Source organism: Dipodomys merriami, unplaced genomic scaffold, assembly GCF_024711535.1.
Source record: "Dipodomys merriami isolate MVZ:Mamm:240054 unplaced genomic scaffold, mDipMer1.0.p SCAF_37, whole genome shotgun sequence".
In the NCBI taxonomy this organism is placed as follows: domain Eukaryota; kingdom Metazoa; phylum Chordata; class Mammalia; order Rodentia; family Heteromyidae; genus Dipodomys; species Dipodomys merriami.
Window position 1 is genome coordinate 1,606,829 of NW_027205270.1, and position 13,549 is coordinate 1,620,377.

The 13,549-nt window shown below is 39.6% G+C and overlaps 1 protein-coding gene and 1 pseudogene across 5 annotated transcripts in view; one reads left to right on the forward strand and one right to left on the reverse strand.

The window, feature by feature from the left end:
• The window catches only part of Exoc6b (exocyst complex component 6B), a 522,886-nt gene that overhangs the window by 197,760 nt on the left and 311,577 nt on the right, over positions 1-13,549 (reverse strand). Inside the window, exon 19 of one of the 4 annotated variants that reach the window (XM_069988971.1) lies at positions 10,082-10,169. The exons of the other annotated variants lie outside the window; for them this stretch is intronic. Coding sequence (XP_069845072.1) covers positions 10,095-10,169 — 75 coding nt within the window. The 3' untranslated portion in view covers positions 10,082-10,094. Of the gene's footprint in view, positions 1-10,081; positions 10,170-13,549 lie in introns of those variants that run through there. 4 annotated transcript variants of the gene reach the window in all.
• LOC138804589 (solute carrier family 35 member C2 pseudogene) lies at positions 7,484-8,887 on the forward strand (annotated as a pseudogene). Its single transcript, XR_011365305.1, has 2 exons — positions 7,484-8,358; positions 8,549-8,887. The product of XR_011365305.1 is annotated as a solute carrier family 35 member C2 pseudogene (transcript).

Genomic DNA, 13,549 nt, shown 5'->3' on the forward strand with positions numbered 1-13,549 from the left:
GAAATCCCTCTGTACAATTAATACATACTAATACAAGAAAGAAAGTCCTTAGCTCTATATTTTGGAGTTATGGCAGCACTTTAGGTAAGCAAAGGCAATCATTACAGGCCTTAGTCCTTTATCTTTCTCCCCCCCTTCCCCCGCCCCCCAAGTCATGGGGCTTGAACTCTGGGCCTCAGTCTGTCCCTCAGTTCTTCAGCTCAAAGCGAGTGCTCTACCACTTAAACCACAGCACCACTTCCAGTTTTCTGGTGGTTTATTGGAGATAAGAATTTCATGGACTTTCCTGCCCAGGCTGGCTTTGAACCGAGATCCTCAGATCTCAACTTCCTGAGTTTAGAGGTGTGAGCCACCGGCGTGCCCCCCTCCTTTATCTTTTAACCTAGACTATATAAAGCAAATTCCTTCCAATTCTTCATATAGCTTCTAGTCAATTTCTTTCAAATATCTCCCATTGAATTTATTTTTAGGTCAGTTTATAATCCAGAAATTTCTTTTGGAAGCACTCTAGTTTGTCATCCTAATTTATAGATTCTAGGATAAGAGCAAAATAACTAGTCTAAATGTGCTCTAACCAGAATAAAATAAAAGAGGATTTTATTCTTAAACTTAGGCATGCATCAGGATCACAAGAGGAACTCATTAAAACACAGACACCTGAGCCAAAGTCCCAAACTTTTTATTTAGAAGGTGTATTAGGCCTGAGTTTTTGCATTTCCAGCAAGTTCTCTGGTGATACTAACACTATTATTCCAAAGACTACAAATATTTTAGGTAACATTCTTTCATGAAACAATAAATAATCTATTCAGCTTTTTGACATACTTCTGACCCTACTGACTAAAACTTAATGAACAGTCAATTCATATTCCCAAGGCTTTTATACAAGCACATTAATTTAATAATCTACTTAGCAGTCTCATTTATCATTTTCTAACACATTTAAAAAATCAACAAAAATTGTTATGTGTATTACATCATTCACATATTCATATAGGAACAAGAATATTATTCTTTATGTGTTAGCTTTAATTCAAAGATGAAAGGAGTTCCAGATATCTCTCATCTCTTAATTTACAAGTGAGCCAGTTTTTTAGATCGCTTGGTGTCCTTTCCTTGCCATTAAGAAATTTCTGAGGCTTCACACTGAGTATTCTACAAATTATTTTCTAAGATTCCATAACAACAGCACAATTGCAAAGGATGACAGAAAAAACAACAACAAAATATTTAATCAGCCTCTTGATGCTTTTAAAAAGCCCTTGAAAATAACCATTAATTCTTTCTCACTTATATCAATGGCTTATCTAATTGTCCAATTACTTGATGTCCAAAAACCCAGTTTTATAAACACTTATCCAGAACTGAAAATAAAAGTTTCAAGTTTCAGTGGTTGACTTCAGTTAGCTAATGTGACAAGAGGACAAAGAGCTCTTCCATTTTCACAAAACATGGACAGAGGCCCTCTGTGCAGGGATATTAATATGCTAAGAGAACAGCTTTTGAAAGAACAGATTCACTCAATGTCAATCAGCTAGACTTTAGAAATTAATGACCTTCACTAGCTTTGCTTAGTCATTTCTTTACTGCCAACTTTCTTGGGCATCAAAGTTCAAGACAGTTTGACAGAGTTAAGATACATTCCAAGAGTACAATCCTCAACTCTACATAAATTTACCAGCTTATTCAGTGGACCTAACTCTGCTCAGACTTATCTAATTCAAGATGTTTTGGATAGCAGAGGCTCAAGAACCAGATAATTGATAGATTATAACTACTCTATGCTATTTCTTCTCTTTTTTTTTTGCCTTACCTATGTTGTTAATAAGAACTCATCTACCACAACTTGGGTAAGAATATTTATGCTAAATGCTATGAACATAATGCACCTTTATTTATCTTTCTTTTAAGAACTATACTCACTATAACAACCCTAAAAAATCTGTAAGACCTAAATATTCATTGGAATTTTCAAGTCAAGAAAGATAGTAAGCCTTAAGGTTCTATGTTCCGCTAAATTAAAGAAGCTGTGCAGCCGGGCGCTGGTGGCTCACGCCTGTAATCCTAGCTACTCAGGAGGCTGAGATCTGAGGATCGCGGTTCAAAGCCAGCCCCGGCAGGAGAGACCATGAGACTCCTATCTCCAATAAACCACCAGAAAACCGGAAGTGGCGCTGTAGCTCAAGTGGTAGAGCGCTCGCTTTGAGCTGAAGAGCTGAGGGACAGCTCCCAGGCCCAGAGTTCAAGCCCCACGACCGACAAAAAAAAAAAAAAAAAAAAGAAGCTGTGCAGAAGCTGCATGAGCTGCTGCTTACCCAAGGAGTAAAGAACATTTTTTAACTAGGTTTATGTACCTATAGAGTTCCATCGAATTTTTCACACAGGAAAAATAGTGAACTTGGTGTGAGTCTTAACACCAAATAAAGGCTGAATCATGTAGCTATAACAAAAAAAGTAATGCAGGAAAGCACAGTCTTTTTAGTTTAAACAAACAAAACCCAGAAATCTACATTTGAAAAGCATCCTGAAAACTCTTTAAACTATGTTAATACTAGAGTGAGTAAAACATTAAATGACTTTTTGGCAATATAATCAATTATAAATACGTTATAATTCACTGTCTCTATGCATAACCAAGTAAGAAAAAGTAAGACCCAAGACTTTGGACAGAAGGAATGGGAAGCCAAATATAAAATTTCTGACTAGTTCACTGGAGCTGGTAACAAAGCAATTAAGATTTCAATATACCCTGAATATTGGGCCCATCTGGAAGAGTTCCAAGTAATAATGGTTTTATTAAACATGGTTCCTTAGTAAACTATAGGTGCAAAGTAATTTGTAAAGACTAGAGAGATTCATCATTTTTAGTATTTAACAAATGAATACAAAAATTGAACTAGAATTTCTCAGAGATTAAAGTAGTTCATTCCTAAAATTTTTTTTTTTTTTTTTTTTTTTGGGTCCGGTCGTGGGGCCTGAACTCTGGGCCTGGGCACTGTCCCTCAGCTCTTCAGCTCAAGGCTAGCGCTCTACCACTTGAGCCACAGCGCCACTTCCAGCTTTTTTCTTTTTGCTTAACGTGGTGCTGAGGAATCGAACCCAGGGCCTCAGGCATGCAAGGCAAGCACTCTACCACTGAGCCACCTTCCTAGCCCCTAAAATTTTTTATAGTACACACACACACACACACACACACACACACACACACACACACACACACACACACACAAAGAGCCAATATACTGCTCTTCAGAGGAAATAATTCTAAACTCCAATCCAATTTTGACAATAAATGCATAATGCATAGGTCTTGTGATACCATCAATTTAAAACCCAGATGTGACATTTTTAGCAACTTTTAAGCTAAGAGGACAAGTTAGATGTCTCTCTCAAATACCCACCATATTATTGTAAGAAAATGGAAAGAATGGGAAACACTGAAATGACTTCTGGGAATTCTGAAATTCTGCTGTGCAGAAGTTGCATGAGCTGCTGCTTGCCCAAGGAGCAGGGAACATTTTTTAACTAGGTCTGACAGAAACTTTCAGTTGTTTAGTTTCCTGAAAGTATGGCTTTGCCCTTGTCTTGATCTTCCTTGTATCTACAAATAAGACATTATAGAATATGAGAATAAATTAAGGCACGTGCACATGTGTACACAGACATACAAACACACATGTACATTTCTGCCACCTTGGCTACTGAGCAGTTTTCTTAGGCTATTTCCTATTCAAAAAGGTCATAGGCACACATTCATATTTCTTTATATTCAAACTGACCGGTTCTTTAGGTAATATATAGCTATCTAAAAAGGTTAGTTGACTTTTTTTTTGGTAGGAGGAAGCTGTACCAGATGTGACTTCAGCCCCATCTTTAAAATTTTTTTAAAAAATTCTTCCCACCCCCTTTTTTCTACACTAGTTAAGTTTTCAGACAGGGTTCACACTGTGCCCTGTGGCCAGCCTTGGACCATGACTCTCTGTAGGCTAGATCCAGATCTAGGTGACTTTACTTATTTGATTGCAGTCATGTTATGAATCCAATGATTATATCAACAAATATTTTTGAGACATGTGATTTACTTCAGATTTAGCTTCAAGTTCTAGGAGGTACAAAAAATTTACTTTCTTCTTTTCCTTTCTGAGCCATTTCATTCAAATGATAGGATATATTGGGTACTAACAAAATTTTAACCCTGATGTTGTTTGGGATAGATGGCTAAAATACAATGGGTTTCTGTACATTCAAATAAAATTTTAATTATATATTTGCCAGTTGAAATTAGAAAAGGTTGCATATTTTATCCATCAAGTCTGAATATGCCTAGATCAGTTCCTTTATATCCTGCAAATTCTTTTCTCAGATTATTTATTTTGATTGAAACACCCAATCAGATTGTAATGTCAAATCAAGTGAGATCAATAGTAATAAAATAAATAATCTTGGCAATATTTGTCAAATTTCTGCTGGAGGCTACATACTCATTTGTTACCTTATCTGCTTTCTAGTTACTTCAGGTATAATACCATCAAAAGTTATGAAAAATACTTCTGGCAAGCTCTAAAGTCTATATCATGTATCTTAGGTATCTTTTGTATGCATGTTTATTAAAATATCATTAATTTCCTATTGATTTCTGTATGAGTCAGCTTTATCATAAATAATAAACAACTTCTAAACTTCAGTGGCTTATAAAACAGGTATAATCCTTACTTAAATTGTTGTTTGCTAGGAATCAGGTATTCTGTTTCATGACATTTTAATTATTGAACTTAATTAGAAAAGTAAAACTCCTTTTTGGGATATTCTATAAGGTAGAAGAGAGACACAGTAATGGAAGAACCACAGAATGCCTTAAAGCATCTTCTGAAAAGTAACAAAAAAAAAGCCCCTTTTATTTCCATTTCACTAAAATAAGCAAGTCATATAGCCAAGTCTCTCTCTCTCTCTCTCTCTCTCTCTCTCTCTCTCTCTCTCTCTCTCTCTCTCTCTCACACACACACACACACACACACACACACACACACGGCTAGATAACTGAGAAGAGTAAAATCTACTAAGACAATTTATCAAAACAGACTGAGTACAGCAACTGCTGGCATGTTCATGTTCAGGAATGTCGGTGCCATCAAATCTACTCTGCCACCAAAATTAACTTCCTTAATTCTTCTCTATGAGGTTTGATATGAGAATAACTACATGGTTAATTGTGTCCATATGAAAGATCTGAGAAGATATCACTGAGCTTTCACCTTGTTGTTGACATTCTGGCCACAAAATTTTCTGAGAAATCTACTAGTATTATTGAAGATTCCATGCATGTGACAATTTTCTATTGTTACATTTAATTTGGGGTTCGTTCTATGTCTTGGATATTTATACTCATGTTTTTATCAATTTAAGCAAAATTAAACATTAATTCTTCTAATATTCTTTTCACCTTTCTCATCCTTCTGAGATTTCTACAATGTAAATATAGTCTACTTAGCGTGTCTCATAGGCCCTTTACTCCTGTTCAGTTTTCTCCAAGTGAATGACTTTAATTCTTGAAATTCAATGGTTTCCATTTTCCTCTCTTCAAACTTATTAATTCTTTTTCCTATTCAAATCTGTCACTGAATCCTTCTAATAAATTTTTGATTTCATATATTGTATTCTTCAGCTTTAGAATTTATTTTGTTTCCTTTCTTTCCTCTCTATTGGTAGTTCCTTATTTTTTCAGATATTATTTCCTTAAATTTCTCCATATTTTCCTTTAAGATTTTAAGTCCCTTTAAGAATCGAGACTACTTATATAATGGCAAAGGAGAAAAAAAATCTGTGATAATATCTCTGCAGTGGTATGAAGGAATAGAAACAGCAAATTAAGATGGACATGTAACTTCATGGTACCTATGATGTAGTTCTCAGAAACTATCTAATATTCCAAATAGAAATTTATTCCTATGTACACATAAGTCATGCATATTATTTTTCTTCCATGTTCTAGTTTTGGTGGCACAAGTCAAAGTCTCCAACACTCAAGTTGTAGTTAGCTAGAGAATAAATGACCCAGCTTCTACATTAATCTACAACCGATTTCTTCTAAGACTCCCAATGGATGTTGACACTGCAAACAATATCAAGTCCTATAAAATCCAACCTTTGTATCTATGTGGGATTAGTTTCAGGATCTGTTATAAATAACTAAAGTAATAGATACACAAATCTCTTTTACAAAATTACTTAATATTTACATATAGTATATTCCTCTCCTGCCACACACTTTCAATCAACTCAATACAAATAAATGCAATATAAATAGCTCTTATACTGTATTGCTTAAGATATAACAATGTTCTGTAGAACAATATTGATGGTTCTTTCTGAATATTTTATCCCACTTAACTACCATCAAATTCATATTTCCAAATTAGGTATCTTCCATTTAAGAACTTGAATATTACATTCCTTTTCCTAATTTACTAGTTCATGTTTAACATCTATACTAGACCTATTAATTAATTTGGTTTTTTTTTTTACTTCTATTTCTATTTTTGTTTCATGAGAGTACCTGGGCTTGAACTCAGAGCCTGAAACTCTCATTTGGCTTTCATGTTCATATTTGAGGCCTTACAACTTGAGACATACCTCTGGTCTAGCATTTTGCTGGATAATTGGAGGCAGAGTTTTACAGACTTTTCTGCTTAGACTGGCTTCTACATGCAATCCTCCAGATCTTAGATTTCTAAGCAGCTAGGATTATAAGCATGAGCTTCAGTCACCTGGCTGTCACTAGACTTTATTTTGACACATATGAATTCCTTCTTGTGAGTCATCTTTTTTGTAAGATTTTAGAAAAAGTTCATAAATGTTCCAAATTCTTAATTTTAATTTTTCAATACCTAGTAAGCATTTCAGTGTCATAAAAAAATTACTGTGGGGTTTAAAATTTTTTTAACTTATAAAGTAATACATTCAGAGGAGAAAGAAAAACTTCAAAGGTAAACTTTTTCTTAGACTACTTACTTATGCTTATTTTCGTTTACCTTTTTTTCTTTTTCTTTTCTTTTCTTTTTATTATTGTGAAAATGCCGAACGGAGGGGTTACAATAACATGAGCAAGGTAATGAGTACATTTCTTATGAAGCATTGTTGCCTCCTTCTTTGTTTCCTCTACCATCCCTTCCCATCTTCCCCAGCCCCCATCCCCCTCCCCCGTCAAAGCTGTAAAGTTTGTTTTTACTTCCAGCAGGAGGATACTTGCCCAGAGCTCTGGGGAGCAGCAGCAGAGCTAGGGATCTGTGAGCCCTGTGTCCTGCCAACCATGGAGCAAGTGGGCTGAAGCCCCAGCCTGGGGCTCCACCCACCATTCCCAGTGATGGCAGTGAAGAGGGCTCTGCTGGCCCAGGCTGCAGGGCTTTGAAAGTCGCCGTCCAGCTGCACCAGCTCGGGCTGTGGGCTGCCTCTGAGCGCCGGAGCTGAGGTGCCGCAGCCCCCACCGATGGGGAGGTGGGCCCTGGACCTGTCCTTCGTGTGGAAGGCGTGTTGACCCTGGGGCTGGTCCTGCTCTACTACTGCTTCTCCATCGGCATCACCTTCTACAACAAATGGCTGACAAAGGGCGCTGGTCCAGCCGCAGGGCCCGCGTGGTGCTGAGCTGGACTGACTACCTCAGGAGAGTGGCCCCCACAGCACTGGCAACAGCACTTGATGTGGGCTTGTCCAACTGGAACTTCCTCTACATCACCGTGTCCCTGTACACAATGACCAAATCCTCTGCCGTGCTGTTCATCTTGATCTTCTCTTTGATCTTCAAGCTGGAGGAGCTGCGTGCAGCCCTGGTCCTGGTGGTCCTCATCGCCTGGGGGGCTCTTCATGTTCACCTACAAGTCCACTCAGTTCAATGTGGAGGGCTTCGCTTTGGTGCTGGGGGCCTCGTTCATCTGGGGCATCCGCTAGACCCTCACCCAGATACTTCTGCAGAAGGCTGAGCTGGGCCTTCAAAACCCCATCGACACCATGTTCCACCTGCAGCCTCTCATGTTTCTGGGGCTCTTCCCTCTCTTTGCCATATTTGAAGGTCTCCATTTGTCCACATCTGAGAAAATCTTCCGTTTTCAGGACACAGAGCTGCTCCTGAGCGTGCTCGGGAGCCTCTTCCTTGCGGGATTCTTGCCTTTGGTTTTGGCTTCTCTGAGTTCCTCCTAGTCTCCAGAACTCCAGCCTCACTCTGTCCATAGCTGGCATCTTTAAGGAAGTCTGTAAAGTCTGTACCCTGCTGCTGGCGGCTCACCTACTGGGCGATCAAATCAGCCGCTTAACCTCTGCCTCTCTGGAATATCCCTGTATGTGGCCTTGAAAGCCCTGCCTTCCAGAAGCCTCAGCTTTCCCATGTCAGCCCCCTTCCCTGACACTGAGTACCTCCGGTTGCCCTTCCACCCTGCTGGGCAGCCGGCCCCCTTCCCCTGGCTGCCGGCCTGCCACCAGCTCTGGGGGGGGGGGGGCACGGGTCCCCTGGAGAGGACATGCACCCTGGCTGCACGGGTCACTGGACTGTCAGTCCCACGGGGACGGTGACCCTGAGCCCCCGAAGGGCCTGGTGTCCAGCCCGGACCTGGAGCTACTGCTGAGGAGCAGCCAGCAGGATGAGGACACGGAGGAGGGAGAATACTTTGTGGCCCAGGCGAGGACCCAAGCCCCTGCTGCCGCAGCCTTCGAGACCCCGACACCCAGCAGCTCAGAGCTGGCAGAGAGGTCGCCCTGCCCGGAGCCCGGGCCTGGGAGTCGCAGGGCAGGACCCTGCAGTGTGCCGGGGTTCCTGGCCTTGCCCTTCCCTCTGAAGCTAGAGCCTGCCCATGCTGTGCCGGGAGCCATGTTGGACCATGCAGTGAAGGGCGGGGGGTGAGTTCTGCTGGCCTAGCTGAGAGCCAGCATGGCCTCCGGGAAGTGGACCTCATCACCTGGACTGTATTCATAGAGAGCAGATCTATTTATAGTTTGGAGATGAATGTCAAAGTCCACTGTTGTGTTGTGTCTCTCGCCCCCCCCCCCCCTCCCCCGTGCAGGGCAGGGAAAGCCGGCCTCCTGCTGCTCTCCGGCTTCTGTGCTGAGCCTAGGCATCCTTGGACCCTTCACTCCTGCAAGCAGGAAATAAATGAGCCCTTGCTGGAGATTTAAAAAAAAAAAGGGGGGGGTTCTTTTTACCTTTTTTCTTTCTTTTTTTTTTTTTTGTCAGTCGTAGGGTTTGAACTCTGGGCCTCCGTGCTGGCCCCGAACTTTTCAGCTCAAGGCAAGAGTTCTACCACTTGACCCACAGCACCATTTCCAGTCTTCTGGTGGTTAATTGCAGATAAGAGTCTCACAGACTTTGCTGCCCGGGCTGGCTTTGAATTCTGATCCTCAGATCTCAGCCTCCTGAGAAGCTAGGATAACATAAGTGAGCCACTGGTGCCAGGCTTCTTTTTACCATGAAGTCTGAATTTTTACTGTTTTTCTTGCTATTTAGTATTTTTTTTCAATCTTTAGATGGAGGTCTTCAGGTTAGGCCTATTTTACCTCTGATATGAACAGTATTTCCACCAATAATTTTTTGTTTTACTTCTTTTTCTCATTGCATTATGTGTGAATTTTTTTTTTTTAGCATTTTTGACCTCATGTATCTTATTTATTTGGAGGCATTAATTATATACTGATCTAAAGATCCATTTGATTATATCTGTTATTCCCTTTGATTAGTATAGTTTGGATTTTTGTGCTTATCAAATCCTTCCTTCAAGCAGGTGGAAGACAAATAATTAGATATAAGACCAACTCATAGCTTCAGGTGCTCTGGAAAGGGGAAACAGAGTAACACACTTATGGTCTTCAAATATTTTTCTATCAAGTACAATGATTCTTTTGTCTTGAGACCATGAAGTCTCTGGAGTACAGTTTCCTTAGATTTTAGCCATTACCATTACAGAAACAGCAGCACAAATACAAGGATTTTTCCAGAGTATTAAATCAGAATTTAAAAAAAATAAAGAAGGTATAGCATGACCCTATATTAGATCATCTCCCTATCATTATGTATCCTAAATATTGAAGATTTGATGGCGATTTAAATTTGTTACTTATACCTTTAGAACTATTTCCAAGTTAAGGGCAATTAATTTTGTCTTTCTGAGTTTGCAGTTTGTCCTCTCAATCTACAAGAGAAGCACAACAGAAAGGTTCAGTGGCACATATCTGTAATCCTAATGACAAAGAGAAGCACTACTAGAGCAATCACAGCCCAGGCTAGTCCAGGCATAATATGTGATCCTACCTCAGAAATAATCAGCACAAAAGGGGGCTAGCAAAGAAGCTCAAGAAGTAGAGCATCTACTCAGTAACTACAAGGCCCTAAGTTCAAACCCTGGTACTATTTAAAATAAACATCCATAAATATTCTTCAAAACAGCAGAAGATAATATTTTCTTTAAAAAACCCTCTCTAAATATCCTACATATCTCATGCTGGGAGTGTGGCTTAGTGGTAGAGTTCTTGGCTAGCATGCATGATGCCCTAGGTTTGATTCTTCAGTACCACATAAAGAGAAAAAGCCAGAAGTGGTTCTCTGGATCAAATGGTAGGGTGCTAGCCTTGAGCAAAAGAAGCTCAGGGACAGTGCTCAGGCCCTGTGTTCAAGCCCCAGGACTGGCAAAAAATTAAATTAAAATAAAATAAATAAATAAACATCCCAGAAATCTCTTCTCTTTGGGGGTTATCTATTATACTTTACCTGTATCTCTGTGTCAACACTGACTATATCTGAATTATTAATACTAGAGGGATGTTCTTTTCAGAGTAGGGGCTTTAGAATTTATCTGAATAATTTCCAGGGGAATAACAAAATGCTGAAACAAGGACACAGGATGACCCATTACAACAAGGATAACCACAGGACAGTATATTAGAAACAAACTTTACAACTTCGGGTGGGGGGTAGGGAAGGGGGGAGGAATGTTGGAGGTGGGGGAGGGAAAGCATAGTGGGACAACAACAAGGGAAGGGGTAACAATGATCAACAAGTAAAGTACTCATTGCCTTACTCATGTAACTGTAACCCTTCTGTACAGCAGCTTTACAATAAAATAAAAATAAAATAAAATAATCTATAAAAATTATATAACTTGCACTAATAATAAAAAAACAATAATAAAAAAGAAGTGAAATATTCTGAAGTTACCATTCCAATATCACACTGAGAGTCTACTAGCAGGAGTTAACATGAGTAAAACCCTAGTTTTAGAAACTGTATAGAATGTAGGGTTTTTTTTTTTTGCTCTTTATCTAAATTTTTAGAAATAAATAAAAAATTATTTCCACAGAAATTATCAACAAATACTAGGATTAAACTGCCATCAGCATTTTAAAGGAGTGGTACATTTTCATGGTACTTGTTTTTTTAAGCTTGGAATTCTCTTAAGTTGGGAGTTATATTCTTTCCATTGGAAAAAGAGAATGTCTATATAAAAAGTAGCTGCCATACTACACCAAAAACCTAAGTAATCCAGACTTTTTTTAACCCTAACATATTACTTCAAAAATGTTAAATTATAGTAGATTATAGGGATGATAATACTGTTACAAAAAGACTCTTAACTTAGAACCCAAAATGAACCGAATTTGGCACTTCCCTAAAATCCACTTTCTTAAGTAATTTAATAGACTATATTATTTTTTAAACATTAATTAATGTGCTAAAACTTACCATTTTAAAGTGCACAAACCATTTTAGTGTGTTCATATGATGGTGAAGAAATCAACACTATTGGCAAATTAAGTCACTCTTTCAATGTCTAGTCCTCCACAAGCATCAGCAAACACTGATTGAGGTGTTGTTTTTTTACAATATAGATTTCTCAGTTGTAGACATTATATGGAAATTGATTCATATGTGTCTGGATTTTTTCACTAACCAAAATATTTTTAACATTTATTTATATTTCAGCATTTTAACTTCAACTTCTTTATAGCCAAATATTATCTAATTATGGAGATTTGGCATTGTTTATATATCTATTCATCACATGGCAGACATTTGTGTTATTTCTACTATGGACTACTACAAATGTGTTTTCAATTCTCTTATATTTTACCCAGAAGAGCAATTGCTAGGTTATATGTCAATGTCATAACAATTTAAGAAACAGTCAGATTGTTTTCAAACGTGATTATAGTATTTTATATTCCCAAGGGTTTTAATGTCTTCACATACAAACCAATTTCTGTTATTATCATTTGGAGTATAACCATCTTCATCAGTATAAAATAATATTTCATGGTTTTGATTTGCATTTTCCCAACACCTTTTATTATATATCTTCTCTAGAGAAATAATTGTTCAGATCTTTTTGCCCATTCTTACTATTGAGTTGAAATAGTTCTTTATATATTTTGGATATTATTTCTATATCAGTTACTTGACCTGCAAATATGTTCTCCAATAGATCCTTATTTTTTGTATGAATTAAGCCCATAGCAAATAAGAAAAACATTTTAAAAGAAGCAGTTTTTAAGGGGGGACCAAGATGGCAATGGGACAGTAGGGAAACACCACAGTTCTCTCCAACCAAAAAGAGAGTTCAAGTTCCAATGTTTAATTTCCCCAAGAGATCCACAACAACAAAAAGATGAACACCCAGAGAAAAACAGGAGGCAGGGAAAAAAAACCCAAGAAAGAAAGAAAAGGAAGAATTTCAGAACAGAGAAGCATGAAGACCCCCTCCCCCAACCTTTATTGACTGTGCAGCAACGCACCAAGCTGCAGCCAGCCCGGCCCAATGAGGGCTCACTGGAGTCACAGATCACCCGCACAGAAGACCCCTGAGGTACCAGTGTCAGACCTGCTGATCGTGGCACACAGAGAAACAGAGCCGCAAGCCTGAATGAAGACCCCTTCATCCACCCCTCACTCTCTGAGCAGAGGGGCTCCATCCCGCCAAAGCCACTGGACCCCATGGCTGGAACCCCAGAAGTACACTGGTCTCCCACAGAATGCCAGTACAGAAGACCTGCAAGGTACTGGTACTGATCCAGAAAGCGCAAACTTAAACAAACCTCAGTGCTCAGAACCTGCACAGAGACCCCTTCCCCACCCCTTGGGCAGAGGCCAGCCTGCAGGTCACCCATGGCACTGCCCATCCCCCTGTGCCAACCCGAATAGCATCAACAGAGGCAGAGACAGACCACCCTGCCCAGCCCATCACGCAACCCAGCCAACCCAGCCCGCAGCACTCAGCCTGCCCACATTGCCTGCGTCGAGCTGTGCCACTTGCCCGCACCGCTAGCCCACATCACACAGCCAGTGGCACCAACTGGGACATCATCAACAGAGGCAGAGACAGAGGAGAAACACTGACAAAGAGCCACCTGGCCCTGCCCACAAGCATCTCAACTGAACACTGACTGCAGCGGCAACCAGCAACCTACATCACACAGAAACAACAACTAGCTCCAGGGTAAGTACCCTGCAGGGAACAGTGTATCCCTCCTCAAGGGAGACCAGAGCTGGGGGGAACCCCCAAATCTTGACCCAGACCCC